This window comes from Salvia hispanica, chromosome 3, assembly GCF_023119035.1.
Source record: "Salvia hispanica cultivar TCC Black 2014 chromosome 3, UniMelb_Shisp_WGS_1.0, whole genome shotgun sequence".
NCBI lineage: Eukaryota > Viridiplantae > Streptophyta > Magnoliopsida > Lamiales > Lamiaceae > Salvia > Salvia hispanica.
Genome location: NC_062967.1, coordinates 48,691,746 through 48,714,505, shown reverse-complemented (window position 1 = coordinate 48,714,505; position 22,760 = coordinate 48,691,746). Strand labels below are relative to the sequence as shown.

At 38.4% G+C, this 22,760-nt stretch overlaps 3 protein-coding genes across 3 annotated transcripts; 2 read left to right on the top strand and 1 right to left on the bottom strand.

The window, feature by feature from the left end:
- The first annotated feature begins 3,417 nt into the window (after positions 1-3,417).
- On the top strand, positions 3,418-4,415 carry LOC125216914 (ethylene-responsive transcription factor ERF026-like). The gene has a single exon (XM_048118701.1). The coding sequence runs from the start codon at positions 3,502-3,504 to the stop codon at positions 4,081-4,083; it is 582 nt and encodes a 193-aa protein (XP_047974658.1). The 5' UTR covers positions 3,418-3,501; the 3' UTR covers positions 4,084-4,415.
- Positions 4,416-11,465: 7,050 nt separating this feature from the next.
- Positions 11,466-13,377, bottom strand: LOC125212532 (DUF724 domain-containing protein 3-like). Its single transcript, XM_048112733.1, has one exon. It carries the CDS (start codon positions 13,375-13,377, stop codon positions 11,644-11,646), a length of 1,734 nt encoding a protein of 577 aa, XP_047968690.1. The 3' UTR covers positions 11,466-11,643.
- Positions 13,378-21,018: 7,641 nt separating this feature from the next.
- On the top strand, positions 21,019-22,036 carry LOC125211831 (dehydration-responsive element-binding protein 1E-like). The gene has a single exon (XM_048111769.1). The coding sequence runs from the start codon at positions 21,078-21,080 to the stop codon at positions 21,678-21,680; it is 603 nt and encodes a 200-aa protein (XP_047967726.1). The 5' UTR covers positions 21,019-21,077; the 3' UTR covers positions 21,681-22,036.
- The last annotated feature ends 724 nt before the right edge of the window (positions 22,037-22,760 follow it).

The following is a 22,760-nucleotide window of genomic DNA, read 5'->3' as shown; positions in this document are numbered from 1 at the left end:
TTTTCTTTGTATTTACGAGTAGAAACTTTTTTAATCACTTACTAGGCTTAGTTTTTGAATGCAAAGGCTCAATAAAAATTAATGTTTTTCTTATGTGTGAATATGTTTTAAATTAATGGCTGACGGCTTGCTCTTTAATATATTATGGAATGGAGGGAGTAGTATATTTTTCTATAGTTTGTAAGAAATTTATACTTTTCCCGTCTAAAAAAAATAGGACACTTTGTGAATGACACGAATTTTAATGTAGAATTGGTAAAGTAAGAGAGAAGTTATTACTTGAATGTGAGTCCAAATAATTAGTAGTAAGAGAAAAAGGGAAAAGTAAGAGAGAAGTAGTGTTAGTGGAATGTGAGATGTATATTATTTAAATGTGTCTTATTTTTCGTGGATAACTAAAAATGGCAAATGTGTTCTATTTTTCGTGGATGGGGCGTATTAATTTAGTACACTGTCTCAATAATTTATGCTGGGTGGTTTCTTATCACCTTTAGATACCCAAATTGAGTTGTGACAGTGAGTGAAACCAAGCTTAAATTGGGATTCAGTTTCTCACACCTCTCATCTCCCTTGTTTGCATTGATTACTATTGCTGATGGTGAAAGGAAACACAATCCAAAATAATATTTTTAAAATTTATTAAGAAGATAATAATGGTTTCCTATTTACCCTATCTATGTTTAAATGATTTTGTTTCATTTATTTTTATTTTATTTTTAGAATAAATTATAATTTAACCACCCCAACTTTCAAGATTACAGTCAACATCATCAATTCTAAATCGATATTTTCGAGAAAAAATTGTTTGAGGGATCGGATCTAAAGTGTGGATTTTCTGAGTTTTGATGACGGGATGTGTTTCGCTTCCAAATTACTCACCCCATTTTTTTAAGTTGTCTTATTTCAATAGTTCTGTTATACTCCCTCCGTCAACGAATAGGAGTCCCATTTCTATTCGGCACGAGAGTTTTAAGAAATGTTAAGAAAAGTGGGTGGAAGAAAGTTAGTGGAATAGGGGTCCCACTTGTATATATTAGTTTTATATGATATGTGAGTGGAATGAGTTAGTAGAATGTGAGGTCTCTTTACCATTTATGGTAATTATGAACCGGGACTCCTATTTGTGGACGGACCAAAATGGAAAAACAGGACTCCTATTCGTGGACGGAGGGAGTACTGTAATTACTAGTTGTACATTTAGCACTTTAATCAATTTTTTTCTTAATATTCAACGAAGATTTTTAATAGGACTGGAGGAATACTTTTGAAATAATGCTCCCTCCGTCCTCAAAGAGTATGAACTATTTCTTTTTTCATCCGTCACTGAAAAGTATGAACTTTTTAATTTTGAAAAAGTCAAACAACACGTTGTCCTATGCATCATTTTATTTATAACTTATATCATTATCATTGCCATTACCAACTTATATCATTACATTAACCCTACTTTCCATTAACATTATTTCTACTACCCTTTCTCTCTCTCTCTCTCTCTCTCTCTTACTTTTCCCCTATTTATTAAAATCCGTGTCAAACCCATTGTTCATATTATTCGGAGACGGAGGAAGTAAATACTTTTGTTACAATCAAATCAAGCCTTTGATGTGCTAATTGCACACTATAAGCTTACTTGTTATTTCCCAGACTATAAGCTTACTTGTTATTTCCCTCAGATACAAATAAGGTTATATATGTCGAGAAAATATTCCATATCAAGAGAAATATGACATAATTTGATTAAATATGGATTAATCCAACGCCACTAGCTCATTACTTGCAAATGGGCCCTGCCTACGGGTTGTGATATATGCATAACACATTCCTAATGTTGAACCCAATGTTTTAAAAATCGGACTGGCAAGCAAACCGGTGAAGCTATTGGTTCACGATTCAATTGGTCGGATCGGTCCAATCACTGGTCGAACTGTTTTACTGTAGCATATATAATTAAATATATATTTTATAAATATACCAAATTTATTATATAATAAAATGTAGTTTTGATCAAATTCATATATATTTTTATATAATTTAGTGAAAAATAAAATATTATTAAACTTAATTGAAGATAGTATAGTTAAAACTTAAATTTAATTAACATATTTTATTTAAAATTAATTATAATGAATTAATCAATTTATAAAAATAATAGTTAATCATAGAATGAATGAAAATTTATTCATTGATTTTAAGAATAATTAAAGTTATTATTATACCACAACAATTGAAGTGGTGGAGTGGTAATGGAGTTGGACTTATATATATGAGGTATATGGTTCTAATCCCATAGGACACAAATTTTTGAAAAAAAGCTGAAAATGTCACAAAATCGGTTCAACCGGTTCCCGATTTCCGGTCGAACCGGCCGGTTCATCCGGTTCAAAACGGCTCAACCTCTAGGCGGCCCAATATGGTGAACCGAACCGGCATGAGCACCGGTTCGCGGCCGGACCGGTCTGACCGGCCGGTCCAAACCGGTTTTTAAAACACTGGTTGAACCATCGAACCAATACAGACTTTATTATTAGATGACACGGAGTTCATTTTTAGCAAAAAGTCATCTCTCTTACTTTATTCTCCATCTACTTTATTCTCTCTTCTCTCCTCTACTTTTCCCTCTCTCATACTTTACTCTCTCCACTTTAACTTATTTAAATACTATTTCTTAAATCCCGTGCCCAAAAGAAGTAGGTTACTTATCTTGGGACGGATGGAGTACTAAAAATGAACTCTTTATTATCTAACAATGTTCTCAAATGAATTAACATAAACTAAAAATGAACTCCTTGTAATCATAATGTTCTAAAACGAACTAACACAAACTAAAAATGAAGGGCTCGACGGTTTGACACTAGTAATTAGTTCGACATTGATCATAATCCCGCTGCCTACCTCTCATATCATATATACCTTAATTTATGTTTATAAAAGTTCAAATATTTTGGACCTTAACATTTTAAGAGTCAAACTAAGATAATCAAGTAAGACATAGGTGATCAAAGTGTCAAAATATAGCTATAGTAATTCACCGGTAACATTCCCTTCAATTCAACTCACCACGTTTTATGAGAATGAAAAACAAGAAATTAACAAATAAAAAGAAAACCCTGCTAGTTAGCGGTCGTTCCCAACAAACTATTCATCATAAAATTCATACAATTACACTTGCACCTTATTCTTTTCATTTTCAGAGATATAAGGTGAAAACGAAAGGTATTGACCTCTGTAAACAAACAGCTCAATATTAGCTCACTTTTTATGCTACAATACGTGTTTTAATTTTATGCTTGTCTCCACCCACGTCGTCAATTTACCCACGAATTTCCCACGGGTTCTTTTTTTTTTCGACACAATCCTATTCCCTTATATATATATAGTTTCTCTTATAATTTCTTCCATAAATCAACCACTCAACAATCATAGTATATTATACTCAAAATTCAACCATTACAATTGTATGTAGTAGACTAGTAGTATATTTATACACACAGTGACTCACTCATGATTCCATGTATGGCTGACCCTCCAAAGAAAGCCACCAAAACAAGCTCCTCCGCCGCCTCCTCCTCGGCCTCCTCCCCGACCTCGGGAAAACATCCTATCTACCGCGGAATAAGGTGCCGCAGCGGCAAATGGGTGTCGGAGATTCGCCAGCCAAGAAAAACCACGCGCATATGGCTCGGCACCTATCCCTCGCCGGAGATGGCCGCGGCCGCCTACGACGTCGCCGCCCTCGCCCTCAAAGGCGCCCATGTCCCATTGAACTTGCCCGATCACGCCGCCTCGTTTCCCATCCCGGCTTCCTCCTCGCCTCCCGATATCCGCCGCGCTGCCGCCGGGGCCGCCGAGCTCATGCGCCCCAAGGAGGCCGCCGCCGCTGAGGAGGCGGCGGCGGCGGAGGATGCCAAAATGGTGAGCGAAATGCATGCGTATGTTGATGAGGAGGAGTTGTTTTACATGCCTAATTTGCTCGTGGATATGGCCGAGGGGATGCTCGTTAGCCCCCCTCGGTTGGCGTCGCCGCCACCGCCCGAAGAGTGGCCGGAGATTTTCGGCAGTGATGGCTTGTGGAGCCACTTTTAGTATATATACGGAAAAAATGAAATTGAAAAAAGAAGAAGATAATTTTGCATGCATAATTAGATTTTGGAGGATACGTTAATTGATAGTGCATGATTAGAGATTTTATTTTATTAAAATTGATAGGGTATATTTATATTTAGGGTTGCATATCAACAACAAAGTAGAGCAATTTTCAATTCCAAACCCTGAAATTTTTTTTTTTGCTAAACCCCTCTTTTGTTGGTATGTGTGTAAAATTGATGATCAAAGTGTCATTAAGTAATGTTTTTTTATAATGTACTCCTTGTACTAGGATCTCAATGATTATCTATGCAATTTACATGTTTTTTGGATAGAGCTTCTTTCTATTTTAAGTTGACAGATATATGTTGATATATAGTAGTAGTGTTATTAAATGTAATTAATTTTTGTGAAGGACCATAAGAGAGGGACAGTGTACTGAGGATTGAGTAAGTCAAAATAATCATCAAAGAGAGGAGTAAGAGAGGAAAGGGATGTGTGTTGAAATCGGAAAATTAATTTGGGGTGTTGATGAAGCGAAATTTTTGAAAACAATGGAAATGATAAGAGACATTGGAAGGACCATTTCTTACACCTACGACTTTTGTGCAAACCATATTTTATCACAAAACATTTGCAATCATTACATATTTACTTGTCACCAATTTTAAATTTGGGTTAAGAATCGCTATTATAATTAAGATGATTTTGGTATGAGAACAACGAGATCATACGCAATATGAATATTGACCTTTGAACTGAAATTCTATTGCTTCATGCTTTTTACTGCTCATAATGTTAGGTAATTTTCGATTTATTTTATTTTTGGGTTTAGATTATTTTCTCATGACGTAAAATTCATTTTAATCCTATCAATACTTTAATATCATGCTTTAGGAGACACTCTATCACAATTCACATAGTATTTTGCAATATATGCTTATTATTGAACATAAATTTTCAATCCATTGAAGAGTTTTTGCATTAATTTTAGGTGTTCATTAAATGTTAGTAATGCTTGGTTTATAATTTACATATGTATTACTTTTAGATAAAGTACGGAGTACCTGTGAATTCCAAATATAGTCGCTTTGAATACAAAATTAATAATTTTCAACAGGTTGGTGGCATATAAAGTACTAACAATTTTATTTAAAAATAAAGATTTACTTTCTAATTTTGCATATGTTCACTTCACTCGAATATAGAATACGATTATCACTGCATCATGGTTTTTTACGGATGATGAATAAGAAAGGAAACTGAAATAATCTTTCATACTATGCAAACTAAGGAAAACTATATGAAGATTTTAAAGGAAGAGAATTATATTATCCCTCATTTACCCTGATATATTTATGATAAAAAATAACAGGTCCTTATTGTTATGATTTATCACAAGAGATAAATATTGATCAGATACAGGCAATTAAAATATAGTCAATTTTTCACATTAGCTTGTGTGCTACAGTAAAAATGAAAGAAACGATGCTAGCATTGTTACACGTTAAAACAGTGAATAGTAGTGTTGATAGTTTGTTGAAAATTGTGAATTCTTTCTCGATAGAGAGACTGGAGAAGAAAAAGGGAAATTTGCTACATTTTAGAAGAAGTTAACAAGAACTCACAACAAAATGCCTTATATATAGGCTAGAACTAACTAATAAAATGTCCAATAAAATGCTAAACTAACTAATTAAAAGCTAACTAATACTACATTTTAGTTCTATTTCAACATAGTTTGTAACCTTTTTGACCTAATTACACAATTTCGATATACAAAATTGAATGTGTAACCTCTGTAATTAAAAATTGCGTGATATAAAAAGTGGAATTGATTTGTAATTTGTTTATAATTGATCCTTACCATATAGGATCTAGGATAAATATTTACCATATGTATTGATCTCTATACCTATGGGCTTGATGAATGATATACGACGACAAGTTGAATGGAAAATCTATACTCCCGTTTTAACATGGTATCAGAGCCAGGTTCAAAAAAAAATTCATCACTGCCCAAATATACCTCTCTCGACCAAATTGGCGAGAGACCCAAACCCTACAACCAAAGATGGACGATGATAAACCCAAACTAGTCGAGTCAAAATAAAAAATGAGTAAGAACGTTACCATGACAGTCCGACTAAACGGAACCAATTACCCGTTATGGTCGAGGCTGATGAAGATAGCAATCGGAACCAGGAAGGGATATCGGCATATCCCTTCCTGGTTCCGATTGCTATCTTCATCAGCCTCGACCATAACGGGTAATTGGTTCCGTTAATTCGGACTGCCAAGGTAATGTTCTTACTCATTTTTTATTTCGACTCGAATGGTTTGAGTTTACTCTTTTGGGTTTATAAATATACTCTGTATATTTATATATTCTTTTCCGGACTTTCCAAGTATATTAGGCGCTTTTAATAAGATTTATTATTCACTCACTTTTACATCATAATCTAACTCTCTTAAAATATCTATTATGTCCAAGAGAAGGAAGGCAAGGCCACAAATTCGTGACAGCGCATCCAAAAGGACCAAAATCAGTGAGAAAATATGAGAAGGAATTGGGCCTAGCCTGATTTTGTGCCAACAAATATATATAACTGGACCGACACACATTTTATAGTACTAAGGTATTTGATACCCATAAAAAGTCAGGTAGCGGGTCAGGATGAAGTCGAGAAAGTTTGCGGTTTACGAGTATCATTTATGCAGGCATACCCTATTACGGTAATATATCTAGAAAATGAAATTTGACGAGTAAAATTTTCTATGGTTTATACAACTAAGATGTCATGCTCTTTGTAATAACCGACTTCATCTCCTCCCTAGCACTCAACTCATCGACAATTACTTACAATCCTTGTAGCCATTTTATTCTAGAACACCAACCTATTCAAAAACATTCTCTAACAAAACTCCATCGTTTTTACATAAAACACGACAAATTCAACACCTACAATTTTTTTGGCTATGATAATTCGCAAAAGAAACAATGGCTATGATAATTCACAAGAGAAACAATTTATAATCCGTCAAACAAAATACAAACTTGTAAACATGTAAAAAAATTGCACCATTTGTTTTGATAAATCAATCAAAATATGAGAAGGAATTTGTAAGTTGCTGTTGGATTTTGTGTGCGGTTTGCATGTGTTTCAAGAGAGAAAGCTAAGTGAGAATGTGAGATTAGGGCGTGTATTGCTAACATCTATTGAGATGCTATGTGGAGATTGGGTAATGGGTAGGTTTCAAAAGGTATCCAAGGAGAGCAAATTAAGATAGAACGAAGAATGTTACAAAAAGTCCTTCAAAGATATGAAATCTTAATCCAATTAACTAACTTTTGAGATTATGGCTAAATTTGGAGTTGGAGTTGGAGCTAAAAAGATGGAATAAATTGGGGTGTTTTAGTTGGAAAACTAAAATATTAAATGCTTGTTCACTATGAACTAATTCCATTTCTAAGAAGAAAACTAAAATATTAAATGCTTGTTCACTATGAACTAATTCCATTTCTAAGATTTGGAAGAAGTAATTATTTCAAGAATTGAGTCATAATTGGGTACATATATAATTATGTCCCCCTATTTACTATACTAGAATTGGCCCAAATATTATACTCCATAAAATAAAGACTTTAAGTTAATAGAATTATGGATTGACAATTTTATTTTTCCAAGTGGAAGATGGAAAATTGGGCAAATATGTAAAACCAAGTCCATTTCTTGGTGTGTTTTTCAATGCACAACAAATCTTACCTATTAGGCAAGATTTTAATTCTTTCTCAATTCGCATGAATAGTGCAGACTCCACCTCAATTGTAAGGCCCCCAATAATTAATTAGTGGAAGGTGAACACCATAATTCCCCCAATTAGATCAAGAATTGCCTAATTCTTATATAGTGAACACGCCAACGGCATAAGGGTAACCACGATAATAGGACCCCGACGGCCACTGACTCCGCCACAGCGCCCAATTGCAATGCACAGAGGGGGGCGGGTGGGTAGGAGCAGTGTTGGTGCCCGCGGCGGCTTATAGCACGGCCCGCAGAGCCGCGGCGCCGTCGGATTTCCGGTTTTTCTATTTTTCATTTTTTTTAATTATTTTTTGAGAGAATGCCTGCAGAGAAGAAGAAAATGGGTTGATGAAGGAGGTATTTGGATTTGGGTGCGTGAGAGAATAAAAAAAAAGTTGGAATTAAGATTGGGTTTTGACTTGAAAAAGGGAGCTGGGTTAATTCAATTAAAATTTTGTGCCAACAATTGATAAAATAATGTGAGCTGTGGCTTAGAAGCGTCCACTATTGCTATGAATAAATTTTTGTGACTATAGAAAACAAAAATGAGAGTAGATAAAAAAAAGTGACATGTCCATGGAAGTATCCTCCTCCTTAGAGCATCCACAATGGTAAATAGGCTAGCCACCTGTTTCTCTTCATGCCACATCATCCAGCACTAAAATTCCTCCTGCCACATCATCAGGACAAGTAACTTGACAAGCAATAGGCTAGCCACAGGCTAGCCACGTCATCAACAATATTAAAAAATAACTAAATTTACGGAATTAAATTTACGACACATATACGGAAAAAATTCGTTAATTTTATTTAAATAAAAAAAGTACATTAACTAAAAAAAAATAAAAAAATTACATAATAAAAAAAAATCCAGGCTTCCACATACGAGCCACCGCCCCACTCTACTCCTCGTCGCCGTAGCCGCCGTCCTCGCCGCCCCCGGCTACACCGGCATCTGAGCCTGCACCTGATCCCCCCAACTATGCCGCGAAGGTATCCAAATCGACCCGCATACTCTCGAGCATTGAGTGAAGAAACTCCTTCTCCTCGGGGTCAGTTGCCTCCTTCCATTCGTAGAAGATCTTGTGCATATGTTTGCGCGCTTGTTGACGCGCGTAGAAGGCGAGCTCGCCGACTTGGCCGACTGGACCTCCTGGGACCCATGGGACGACTCCCCTCGCTGCCCGTTGCGCCCTCCTCTCGACGCCGCTGCTGCCGCTGTAATTACCGGTATAGTTCAGCCGCTGCTTCTTCGGCCAGCCAGCATCGACACCCGCCCGGAACTTCTCGGAATCCGTTAGAAACAGAGAGCAGTTCCAGTAGGTGAATTCCTTATACAACCCCCGCACAGGGAAGACTTTCTCCGCTATCCTCCTGCAGTCCTCGTCAGTCTGGCCACTGGTCTTCATGCGGAGGGCGTTGGTGTATAAGCCCGCAAATCGGTAGACCGCAACCCTGATTCGTTCCCACCCCTTCCGACACTCCTCCCCGGTGTATGCCTACCTTCCTATACGGGCAATTCCTCCGGTAGGCTGGTGCAATCTTAGCCCACATGTTGACGATCCTCTAATTGTTCGAAACGAGGGGATCGTCACAAACAGACACCCAAGCCTTGGCCAGCGCAACGTTCTCATCTTCCGTCCACTTCCTCCGTGCACCGTTGTCATCAGCCGGCTGCGACGACTCACCTACCACCTTTTTCCCCTTCTTCTTCTTCTTCTTCTTCTTCTTCTTCTTCTTCTTCTTCGGTGCGCCCTGATCCTGCCCCCGCCCCTGACCTACTCTCACTATCTGAATGGGAGTGTCTCCGAATCGAACGCCCGGTAATAACTCCTCTATGGAGAAAGTGTCATCTCCAGTGAATTGCGTCTCCACTGGGGTCGATGTGTGGGAAGACGCAGTCAAAAAATCAAGAGTGGGGCGATAGACATTATCCACCCTCCCCCCGGCGTCATGGGCTGCACCGGCTGCACCCCTGTCTGCCACCCCAGCATCATCTGTGGCATCATCTGCATCCTGACTCCCCAACCGGGCATCATCTGCATATCGGGTTGCATGCCCGGTAGCCCCTGCCCGCCACCCTGCGGCATCATCTGCTGCCAAGGGTACATGTTGTAGTACCCGCCGCCCATCTACCCCCATCCCGCCCATGCGGGTATCATGGGAGTTTGAGTTCTGCTCGTCGCTGGAGTAGACTCGTTGTTGTGATCTACTTCGCTTTATTGTTCTTGTACAGAAATTAAGAGAGAGAGAAAACTCGTTAAAACAAGTGGTGCGAATAAAAATGACAGTAAAATCGCGTTTATACAGTGTTTCGAAAATTTAATAATAAATAAAAATGCGCTGGCCGATCGCCAGCCTACAATGACGGTGAGCGGATCGGCGAGCGCATCGGCCAGCGCTCAAGAATCGGCGAGCGCTCGCCGATATTCTCGCCGATTCGGCGCTTGCCGATTGCAATAGTTCGGCAAGCGGACCGGCTATCCGGTCACTCGCCTGTTAGTGTGGATGCTCCTATTGTGGACTCAAGTGATAAGGAAATTGCGGCTAAAATTTAAGGCTGAACTGTGGAATGAGAGGAGTGGGCGGTGGAGTCGGCATTTGGCGGAAATGGGGTGGTCTCAATTCATAATGGGGAGCAGCTGGCGGGGACAACATATATTAATATCAAATCAATTAGGATCTTCTTTATTTACATTAGTTATTTTTTTATTCCTTTTTTCGTGGCTTGACTTATAAACAGTTGCTAAATTTTGGGCTTCAACATTTTTTTTACGATAAAAAATTGATAAATTAAAGAACAAAGTAGTGGCATTAATAAAAGTAAAACTCTCACTAGATAGAAATAGACAAATAGTACTTACTTTTATGTAGAATTTTATATTGTGTTATTTTATGAGATAAGCTAAAAGAAATTGAAATAATAGAAAATAAAAGTAGAAATGATATTAGTTTTACTTTAGAAAATATATCATGTAGGACAGTTTAAAAACAAAAATGTTTTATTTTTAATGAGACATATATATAAAGTGTATTTGCTTTTATATTCCTTAAGCATAAGTTTAATTTTTATTTTGAGTGTGATATCAACTTGACAATTTTTGTCTATAAATTACTACTACTAAATTATTAATTTAATTTTTCAATAAATCAAAATTGTAGCATTGATAAGACGTGATGACTTAATTATGTGACTCGATCTCGAACGTTAACCAAAAACCAACTTATCGTACCAAATTAAATATTTTAATTTGTTGCACTCCCTTTCATCTCATTTCTCATTTTCTATTCTTCCTTCCATCTCATTTCTTTAATGTAATTCATAATGTAACAAATAATTAATTAATTAATTAATCAATCTCAATAAATCCAAAGTATGAACAACCAATACATACATCATTATCAGTTTACGAGCTCCACGCTGTAACTTAGAATTGAGAGATCTGTTGATGAATGAATGGTGGCAATTTGTCGAATCCTACACACTCAAACAACTCTCTTTTTCCCCAATTAATTAATACATTTGTTCATTCATTTCTTGTTGTTTGCATTGGTATCGCGAGTAGAGGCCGCCAGTGTGTAAATACTAACTTTATAACTAGAACAAGGCTTACTCTCATCTAATTCAAGTTAAACTAAAAACCAAAGGCAAGAGACACCTAAAATGCCAAAGCTTCATAAGGACAAAATAAAGGATTAGAATCTCCCACAATTCTAAACCAAGCCATGGCATGCACACTACTCTTCCTCATCATCAATCCCCATTGCAAAGAGAGGCAGTCACACCTTCAAAATCAGCCCTCAAACTCTCCATCTGCTGCCGATCCTCCTCCAATCCGGCCTGCAAACGCGCAATCTCCTCCACCTCCTTCTCCATCTCCACCTCCGCCAGCTTAAGCTGCTCCTGCAGCCTCCCCAAATGCTCGCCTATCACCCGCATATCCCTCTCAATCTTCCCCCTCTTCTCACTCCGCACCTCAATCTGCTCCATTATCCCCTTAGCCCGACCCACGAGCCTCTCCTCCTCCTCCTTCGCCTTCAGCAACTTCATCAACAGCTCCCTCACCGCCCCAACTTGGAAACCATACCTCTCCAAGTCCAACAGCATCTCCTGGAGGTCCTCCGCCACACTCTTCGGGTCACTGAACTTCAACCTGCAACTCGCCTCCACCACATTCGTGAACGTCATCATACACCCTATCGCCAGCCCCTCCCGCTGGCTCTCCTTGAAGGCAATCAGCGGCTCAAAATGCGGCCTCTGAGGCATCCTCTGCAGCACCTCCATCGACTCGATCGATTTCCAAATGGCGTTATGCTTAACAAACGGCAGTTTCTGCGCAGAATTTGGTGCCCTAGAATCATCATCATCATCATCAATCAATGGCAGCATCGATGGAATGTGTACATCCTGTATCCGTTTCGAGCGCAGCTCTCGATCATATTCAACATCATCCCCGTCTTCATCAACACGCTCTGTTTCTTCATTTGCATGCTCAATTTGGGGCTTGTGCTTTTTCAGAGAAACCCTAGAATCAGAAAAGGTCGATTTTCTTCTACTTTTCGACGACTTTGGCGTCGCCGCCTCGGAGACGCCTTCAATGAGCCATTTCCCATCCTTCCATTCCAAATGCGGCCTCAATTCCGGCCGATCCATCTTCTTAGTAGAATCACTCTGCTCAAAAAACACAATGTACTCATTCATCTTAACCTTCTTCATAATCAATCCACTCCACCACCCAAAATCGAAGAACGCATCCACTTTCTCAAAAGCCCCAAATCTCCCATCGCCTAGAATCGGAGGGCAAGGCCTAATACGAGCAAATTCAACCTCTTCTTCAACACTCCCGCCATTTTTATCCTTCAATTCCACCGAATAAGCCCCATTCCCCGAATCCCTCACAATAACCGCCGGAAACCAAGCGCCCCTAAAATCAGAATCACCGCCATCTCTCTCAATCGAAACCTCCACCTTCTCTCCCACATTAAAGGCCGAATTTCCATTTTCCCCCTTTCTCTGAGGCCAGGTCCAAACCCCATCGGCCCAATCCCAGAGCGGCCGCAGCCTCGACGGCGCAAACTCGAGCTCGTCGGGAGGGTTTTCAAACGTGACCACGAGCCTCTGCCCGCCGTCCACCGCGGCGGTGACGACGCCCTCCCACCAGCCGTCCTTGTAGTACGCTTCGACGAAGTCGTTCACCTCGAAGTGCTTGGCCGCCTTGTGCGGCGGCGGGGGCGTCGGCCGCACGGAAGAGACGTGGACGAACTCGTGCAGGCGGTCGGAGCGGCCTTTGCGCGCCAGGAGAGCTTTGTACCTCACGTGAAGCTTCCCCTGATTTTCGGGGTCGATATTTCTGGGGAGAGGGACGACGGTGCCGACGAAACGTACGGCTGCGTCGTTTTCCAGTACTTCAACTGCGGAACCCACCGGGAAATGGTGGCCGGCGCTGAGTGGTGAGTTTTGGGGATGTTCCGCTTCCTCTGCTCCCATTTTTTTAATGTTTTGGAAAAGTGAATTTTTGAATAAAATCAGCTTTTTTTCAGGTTCCAGTCTTTTATTTATTTCCCATCATTGCAGTGCATGCAGAAAAGTTTTAAAACCCAATAAATATTTAATTTTTGAACAAATATTGCAAAACAAAGTTTTATTTGTGGAATTTGATTTGTCTGTTTTATAAAAGAAGGAATAATATAATTTCTCATGTAGCGATAAAGATATTTACTTATGTATATACTGACTGGAGTCTGTCATAGTAGTAATAGGCTTAATACCTATAAACAGGAAAAGAGATTCAGTAAATATTATATATACGCCACTGAAATTTTAAATATCACTCTATTTAGAAGAAAAAAACAAAGTTACCTGCCAACAAAATGCAAGGGCTTTTTGGGTACGCCAATAAAATATTTCGAACCCACTTAAATCAGTGGCATTCTTCCCACTAGGACTTCTCAAAAAAACTTCATGTCACGTCATCACTAAGACTTCCTATTCCACTGCCACATCACTAGGACTTCCCCTACACTAGGACTTCTCGCAATAAAATTAAATTCACAATTAAAATTAAAATTTAAAGAATTAAAATTAGACACGAATACGAACGGGAAAATGCAAATATTTCATTAAAAAAAACATACATTATTCGAAAAAAGAAAAATTACATAGTACTCCCCCCGTCCCGACTAAGATGACACATTGCTTAGCCGGCACGAGATTTTAGGAGTTACTACCTCCGTCCCCCAAAATTTGCTATACTTTGACCCGACACGGATTTTAAGAAATGTAATGGAAAGTGAGTTGAAAAAGTTGGTGGAATGTGGGTCCTACTTTTAAAGTATTAGTTTTATAATAAAATGTGAGTAGGAATGAGTTAGTGGAATATGGGGTCCACTACCAAAAATGGTAAAAGTGAAGTGTATCAAATTTTCAGGGACGGACCGAAATGGTAATAAGTATCAAAATTTAAGGGACAGAGGTAGTATTGGTTAAAGTGTTTAATTGGAGAGAGAGAAGGTGGATGTAAGTATTAAAGTAGAGAGATAAAGAAAGATAAATATTTTAATAGGAGTGAGAAAAAGTGGTTGAGTGTATTAATTGGAGAGAGAAAGTTACCAAAAAAGGAAATGTGTCATCTTAAGCGGGACGGAGGGAGTAGATAATAAAAAATGAACCATATCAACGTCGATCCCTCCGCGTCCAAACCTCTTCGATGATATCCTCCTGAACTCAAATATGGGCATCTCTTTGCCGCATGTCGGCAAATGCGCGCAACCGCTCAACCTCTCCATGAGGTACCCCCATGTTCACATTCACGCTGGCCACGCCGTGGCTTGGACCGGCACCCGTATCATCTTCGTTGGTCCACTGAGTTAGTTCGTCACCTTCACTTTCGACAATCATGTTGTGCAAAATGATACATGCGTACATGATGTCGCCGATGTTGGGAATATACCACATCCGTGAAGGACACTTCACCATCGCCCATCGACTCTAGAGCACACCAAATGCCCGCTCAACATCCTTGCGCGCTGCCTCCTGACGGCTCGCAAAGTAAGACTTCTTTGGTCCGATCGCATGCTTGATCGTCTTCACAAAGACGGACCAGTTTGGGTATATCTCATCCGCCAAATAGTATCCCATATTGTGTTGGTTGCCGTTGGCAACGAAACTGATGGCAGGACCAACGCCATTGCACTGATCGTTGAACAGGGGCGACGACTGAAGGACATTGAGGTCGTTGTTCGACCAGGCGACTCCAAAATAAGCATGTTATATCCACAGCTGGTAGTCAGCTATAGCTTCAAGGATCATCGTGGGATGCTTGGCTTTGAAGCCGGAAGTGTGTATCCCCTTCCAAGTGGCGGGGCAGTTCTTCCACTCCCAATGCATACAATCTATGCCGCCCAACATCCCGGGAACCCGTGCACCGACCCGTGCATATTTATCAACTGTTGGCAGTCTTCGGGGCTCGGACTCCGAAGATAGCGATCCCCGAATATCTCTCTAACGCCCGCGCAAAAATTCTGCAGACACTCGACGGCTGACGACGAGCCAATGTGGAGGTACTAGTCGAACATGTTGGTCGGGCCTCCATACGCCAGTTGCCTGATTGCGGCAGTGAACTTCTATAAGGGCGTGTGTCCGGGTTTGCTAGCCGCATCCTCCCTGATCCTGAAATACTCGTATCTTCTCTCTAAAGCACCCACGATATGCATAAACAGCGGACGATGCATCCTAAAACGTCGTCGGAATAAGGCATCCCCAAAATGCGATTGCGGAGCGAAGTAGTCCTGATACAACCGAATATGTGCAGCAATGTGGTCCCGGGGTACATGACGTCGCCGATGGATCGGCCGAGGTACCGCCGCCTGCTGCCTCTGCCGTAGCAATCGATCAATCGCCCCTTCCATAGCTACATCCAATTCATTCTCACTATCACTATCACTATCACTATCACTAGCGCCGCCGCCACTACCACCCACACGACTACTAGCCATTCTAGATATACTTGAAAATAGAATTTAGAGAGAAAAACTTGTCAACACAAGTGGTATGAATGAAATGAAGTTCAACGAGCCCTATTTATAGAGTTAAAAAAAATAAAAATTAGTCGGACGTTTGACCTCGACGTCCTACCCACGCCACAGTAGCGGACGTCTGCACGCCCGTTGGTCAGATATCCGAGCCCATCCAACGGGGGCACGGGACGTCCGTGTCCGAGTTTTTGCTTCACTACGGCGGATGTCCGATCGGACTTCCGCGACGTCCGCCGTTGAAGATGCTCTCAGATAAACCTGTATTTGGAGATAAAATGGAGAAGCTCACAAGGAATATCAATATCCTTCTTATTCGATTACTAAAACATTGAATCAATAACGTTGTATCAGTAAACAATTTTACTTAGAGCATCCCAATAGCTTCACCCTAGCCACCGCCTAACAATAGTCCAGCCAAAAAAATAAAGTACAATGAGTTGTAAATATAGATTATAAAAAAAAATATTTAAAAAATAAAAATGGCTAACTGATCGATCGCCGTGCAATAGGCCGCCAGTGATCGGCTAGCCGGTTAGTGGACGCCCAACCTCTCGAGCTTTTTTTCCCATCCGTTCAGGTCGCCTACCGCAATAGCGGACTAGCCGAGCACCTAGCCGAGCACCTAGCCGCTCGCTGGCGGCTAGGGCATCGGCTAGTTCGCTATTGCGGATTCAAAATAAAATATGGTGCTCAAAATTGAGATGATTTTGGTATTTTTCCAATAAAAAATTACAAAGTGTACTCGAACTTATCCTGCTTACTATTAATCTTACGGGAAAAATTGGAGGCCCAAATTTCACTGGATGCTCCACAATCATTTCTTATCACTGATTTAAAGTTTTTTCTTTTTTGTCTTTAGCTAATACTCCCAATGGTTACTACTATAAAAAAAAGTAAACTGGGCTTTAAACATGGGTTCTTAGCCACTAACATGATTCAGCCCGTTTAGTAGATTTTAATGGTATGTCGATTCGACCCTTAGCTCTTCCAGCACATGGTCTCCATTATTTATATTTTTTCGAATTTGAAAAAATAATTTATGGCAAGCAGTATAAACACATAGCATGCTGGTTATACAATTCATGAAATCAAAGGTGAAATTCTAATTATTATAGAGCTTAGATAATAACTCTATTATTTTATTGTTTATTTCTTAAGTTTTAATTCATTAGACAGGATTTGTAATTTTTGACACGAATTCACACAAAATTAATGAGTTTACCTAGTGGGTTTGGATCCTTTTCGGGTTCACCCAATAAGAACCCGATGAATTCAAGTTGGGTTCGGGTTATTCGATAAGAAATAAAATTAGCATTTTAATTAATTTTATCAATTAAAAATTAGTGTACTTTAATTTAACTACTTAGTTTTAAATCATGATAAAGTTTTAATCATGCTTTAATTATGCAATATCAAGTTTTAATTGCATAATATCAATTTAAATTGCATTCGTGACTTATTTAATGCCTCGTTGTAGCGGTAGATTAAAAATGAAAATATATAAAGACACATTTTGAATTTGCACGTATCACAAATTAAATTAATTTAAAAATTGTTAAACATCACTATATCACAAATTCAAATTCAATCAATCAATCCACAATAACGATTCCTAAAATTTTTCCACTTATTTTTTTTACACGCTGCATGTATAAATCGACATTCTATATGTGAGGGACTAATGCGTATTCCATAAAAAAGAAGACTATGATACAAGACAATGTGAGGAACATATTGCACTTCTTTTCAATTCAAGAAGACTGTGATACAGTTCACAAACATAATTAAATCCCGAAAATAAATAAAATACAATTATTTATATTTTCCCCTTTTCGTATAATAAAAGTCAATTCCATGATTTCTAATTATTCCCTTAGCTAACAATTATTAGAGACAAGAACTAAAGTATGAGTATATTTGGTAAACCAACGACAGTATAAAAGTATTTGAAAGATTTTGAAATGATTAGTTAGTAATATTATGGAAAATATGATTAGACTTTCGGCCATGGCCCAGTATACTTTTAATGGAACCTTCTGATACGCTATTATATTAGTTTGAGAGTGACATTTGTGGGACACAGTTTACTCTTAATGGACACTGATTTTACCCATTACTCCACCTGGAGAGCTCTACTTAACACTGATTATAACTTAATTACTAAAATAATGGTTGTCTCCCATATTGTTAGCTACTCAATTAAATAGTTTGATCCCACATTCAACACGTTTCTTACGTGGATAATTATTATCTACCGCTATATCTAAACTATGTATAGTATTATGTGTGACCTCAGTGTTTTAATCATGTGATCACTTAATAATACATCATGGAGCCTAAAATCTTGTTTCTGCTAATTTTGTAATCCATTTATTATTCAATTACTACTAAAAACAATTAGGATTCGGATCCAGTAGAAATAATTATATTGCTTGTACAGCAATATCATAATCATACCAGAGTCTAACTCGTCAGATTTTGGTGAAAGATTATTTTACACTATATTTTGGTGAAATAGTAAGTCTATATTAAAATAACTAAGTTAATTATATTTAAATTTTGTTTATTAGCTTGTTTAGAGCTAAAAGACTAAAATTTCGGTTTAAGCATTAGTTCATTTAACTAGAGCGTGATGAATGAGCTTTATACATTCATTTGACAACTCACAAATGATTTTTTAGCAGAGTATAGGTCAATTTTTGTGCTGACCAAAATATGAATTTGGTATAAAACATTCTTTTTCTGAAAAATAGTTCCATAACAAATAAAAATGTGACCGAAGTAGTCCCTTTTTATGGTTTCGTCAAAAAACTAACGGTCAACACTAATTGCAAAGTGGCATGATTGTTAATTTTTTAAGAAACCGTAAAAAAGAGGATCATTGTGATAAGAATTTCATTTATTATGAACTTGTCTTTCAAAAAAGTGAATGTTTTGGACCAAATTCGTATTTTGGTCATATGTTTAGGACAAAAATTGACCTTTACTCTTTTTAGTATCATCTCAGTCGAAACCTCGTCATTTTTCATTTAATTTTTAAATTTTATTTTATGATTAATTTTTTTTAATTTCTTCGACAAAGCTAGCTATAGAAACACATAGTAATAAATTTTACAGGAGTTCATGTTTACTGTAAAAAGTTACAAGAGACAAAAATTACCAACAAATATAAATAGAGAAAATATAACGTAATTTACGGTATCAATTTCAAGCTCTATATGTATACTGTATATTTACCAATCGTAATTTGGAAATAGTACTACTATATAAATGCTACTCCCTCCGTCCGTGAATAGGAGTCTCGTTTTTTTCATTTTAGTCCGTCCGCGAATAGAAGTCCCGGTTCACTTTTACTATAAATGTTAATAGGGTCTCATCTTCCACTAACTCATTCCACTCACTTTTCATTTAAAACTGATATATACAAGTGGAATCCCTATTCCATTAACTTTTTTCCACTCACTTTTCTTAACATTTCTTAAAATCCATACCACCTATAAATGAGACTTCTAATAGTGGACGGAGAGAGTATTATGCTAGGATACATGTGCAAATGCCCTGCACGGATAGCGATAAAAAAAATAACCACATCTTTAAGTATAACTAATGATCAAAACCGAACTATGGATAAAAGAAATAGTAAGATGAGATTGGTTGTTGGATTTCGAAAACACGTAAGTCATTTTAAGGGCGTTTTGGTTCATTCCAAAACATGGGAGTTATAGGAAGATCATTTTAGTTCATTATAAATACACTATAAGTATATGAACTAAAACGATTTCAAAATTACCATTATATTTTTAAAATTTGAATTTTTTAAATAAACTAAAATAGTCTAAAAGTGACCTGTATGCTTTCAAAATCCAATATTTCTAAAATAACTAAAACCCTTAAAATAACCTTTGTATTTTTAAAATCCAAAAATTTAAAATTAAATTCCATCTTTTATTATTTTTTTATCTAGTAATTGTGATATGGTCTCTAATTATGCCCCAGTTAAAAGGGTGTGGTGGCTCTATAATACTTAGGCCTATATTTGGTAGGGGTGATAACTCATCTATGGATGTAAATCTATGAAAAAAATGACATTTTTTTAGCATTTTTTTCCTGGATTTCTATCCATAGATGAGTTATCATCTATACGGGCCCTACCAAACCTGCCATTAGTTGTTTGCACTCTTTTATACCCTCCTACTTATAAATAAAGCAAGTGTATTCTCCTTTTGATGATCACTACTACGTGATATTTCAAATTTAGTATCACATCTAATTTACCAAAAAACTACATTACCATTTGTCCATTCAAACCACATCTACTAATTATTTTTTAAAAGTCAAATATGTCACAACTAAAAGACGGAGGGAGCAATTTTATTAGATTAATTAAATTATATTTCCCGATAAAAAAAAAGTACTACTATGTAACGTAACTGTTTATTTGGTCAACTAATTAATTGGCAAAATGATTTTTAATTGAGGGAGTATTAATATTTTTTTCACATAAATCATACTCCATTATTCACTTATCAATATATACCATTATATCTTAATTCTTCATCTATTAGTATCTCATTATAAATTCGATTCCTATCAATTTTGCAATAAGTCAAATATTGAATCCTCCAACTAACCACTTGCAGCCGAAATCGGAGATACATATAACAAAAAGGCAGAAACACAATATTGGGTCAACAAAACTGCACATGTCATATTTAAAAAAAAAGACTTTACTATTAAACCTAAAATCCCAAAATATCAAGTCAATTATCTATACTCAAAAGAGTAAAGTCAAACAGTATAACATTTTTGTGCAACGTGCAAACCAATTGATCCATAGAAACAAATACATATGCGACCTTCGAAATCACCAGCAAATCCTCACTATATAGAAAACCCCACGTCATCAAATAAGCACGTTTTTATTTCTGCGCTGGCCTCACATTTTATACAAAAATAACTTCCTCACTAAGCACTAGTGTGAATGAATTCAAAAAGCCAGGCTGGCACCTTCAGTTAGTCCGTGTGGATATCGCATCTCCAAAAAGGCAAAAAGCTATAAATAGACACATATGTCCCCTCTTCTCTCTCTAACATCACATTTTCTACCAAACAAAAAACATCAGCTGATTAATTAACTAACAACTGCCTCATCTCATGAATTCCTTCAAGAGCTCTCATTCCGACGAGGAGGTGATCCTGGCGTCGAGCCACCCGAAGAAGCGTGCCGGGAGGAAGAAGTTCAAGGAGACGCGCCACCCAGTCTACCGCGGCGTGCGGCGCCGCAACTCCAACCGCTGGGTGTGCGAGGTGCGTGAGCCCACCCAGCAGAAGCGGATATGGCTCGGGACCTACCCGACCGCCGAGATGGCCGCCAGGGCCCATGACGTGGCCGCCCTGGCCCTCAGGGGCCAGGGCGCCTGTCTTAACTTCGCGGACTCCGTGTGGCGGCTGCCCCACCCGGCCTCCAACGACCCCAAGGAGATACGGAGGGTCGCTGTCGAGGCCGCGGAGGCATTCCGCCCCACGTTGGGGGGCGAGGTTTATGAGGAAAGAGGGGAGATGAATAATGCGGCCGCGGCGGTGGATGAGGGGAGTAGCTCCGTGAATGTGCTGGGTGGTGATTTTTGCATGAATCAGGAATATGACCGGGTGGGCGGCGCGCTGATGTCGCCGCCGCGGCACTTCGAAGGGGGTTTCGGCTGGGATGATGACGGGGAAAGCGATGCTGAGGTGGAGCTGTGGAGTTACTCACTTTGATAAATTAAATATATGATGATTTGGGGGTAGGACATATATATATAGTCCCACCAATGAATGGCTAGATTTTATATAAAAAATTATTATATAGTACTACTATACATATATGGAGTATATAAATGATTTTGCGTAGAAAATTATGTAGTGGTAAAAAAGAAATGAGCTTAGTTATTTTGTGATGCACATGCTTTTTGCGACATGTGTGGTTTTCTTTTCTTTTTTGTGAATGCTTTGTTTGCCTGCTATCCTCAATTAATTTTTTTAATTGGAGTTAGTGTTTGGCTTTTTGGTCCCTTAAATGGGATTATCTGATACGTTGTCGTATTATATCTGAAATGCAAACTATTTGAAAATGATTGGCTGTTTTGGTATATAGTATAGGTGGAACCCAACACTCGTTAAGTAAGAAGTTTCAGTCGAACCTTCTAATAGGAAGAAGCTACTGAATTAGTCACCAAGTTTATTGTCACTGTCATGTGAACAGAACAATTATAATTATTTATATTTCAAAATTACGAAAACAAATTAAATTTTTCTCTTTTCCTAGGCAAGGAAGGTAAAATTAGCTGATGGTTTTAAACTTTTTAATAGAAGAAATTAAAGATTTAAACGTAAAACGTTTTCCTTTGATGGTTGAGTCTAATTTAGTTCTTCCACTCCCTCTCCAATAAATCCATCAATTGTTTTAATTATTTATTGTCCCACACCATTTTTTTTCCATATCTTTATCCAGAAATAACATGTTTTGCATAGACCTAAAACAATCCAGTCAAAACATCTATAATTTGCAAGAGCAACAAGTTCGATCTTACATGGATTCATTCTTCAAAATCTCTCATAATATATACTCCCTCCGTTCCCTTAGAGTGTCCACAGTGGGAGGGCCGCGGCCCTTGGCCCGGGCTTGGGCAGGGCGCGGCCCCCCACTACTGAGCCGAGAGGAGGACGCGGCCTGGGGGGTGGACGAGCGATGGCCGAGCTCTCGGCCAGGCCGAGGCTCCTGGGCACGCGGCTCGGCCCGCCACTGCAAGGGCCGAGAGCCGCGGCCCTTGGTCAGATTTTATTTATTTATTTCGAAAA

Coding starts and splice junctions, on each gene's coding strand:
- LOC125212532 (XM_048112733.1), bottom strand. CDS start 13,377: ATGGGAGCAGAGGAAGCGGAACATCCCCAAAACTCACCACTCAGCGCC.
- LOC125216914 (XM_048118701.1), top strand. CDS start 3,502: ATGATTCCATGTATGGCTGACCCTCCAAAGAAAGCCACCAAAACAAGC.
- LOC125211831 (XM_048111769.1), top strand. CDS start 21,078: ATGAATTCCTTCAAGAGCTCTCATTCCGACGAGGAGGTGATCCTGGCG.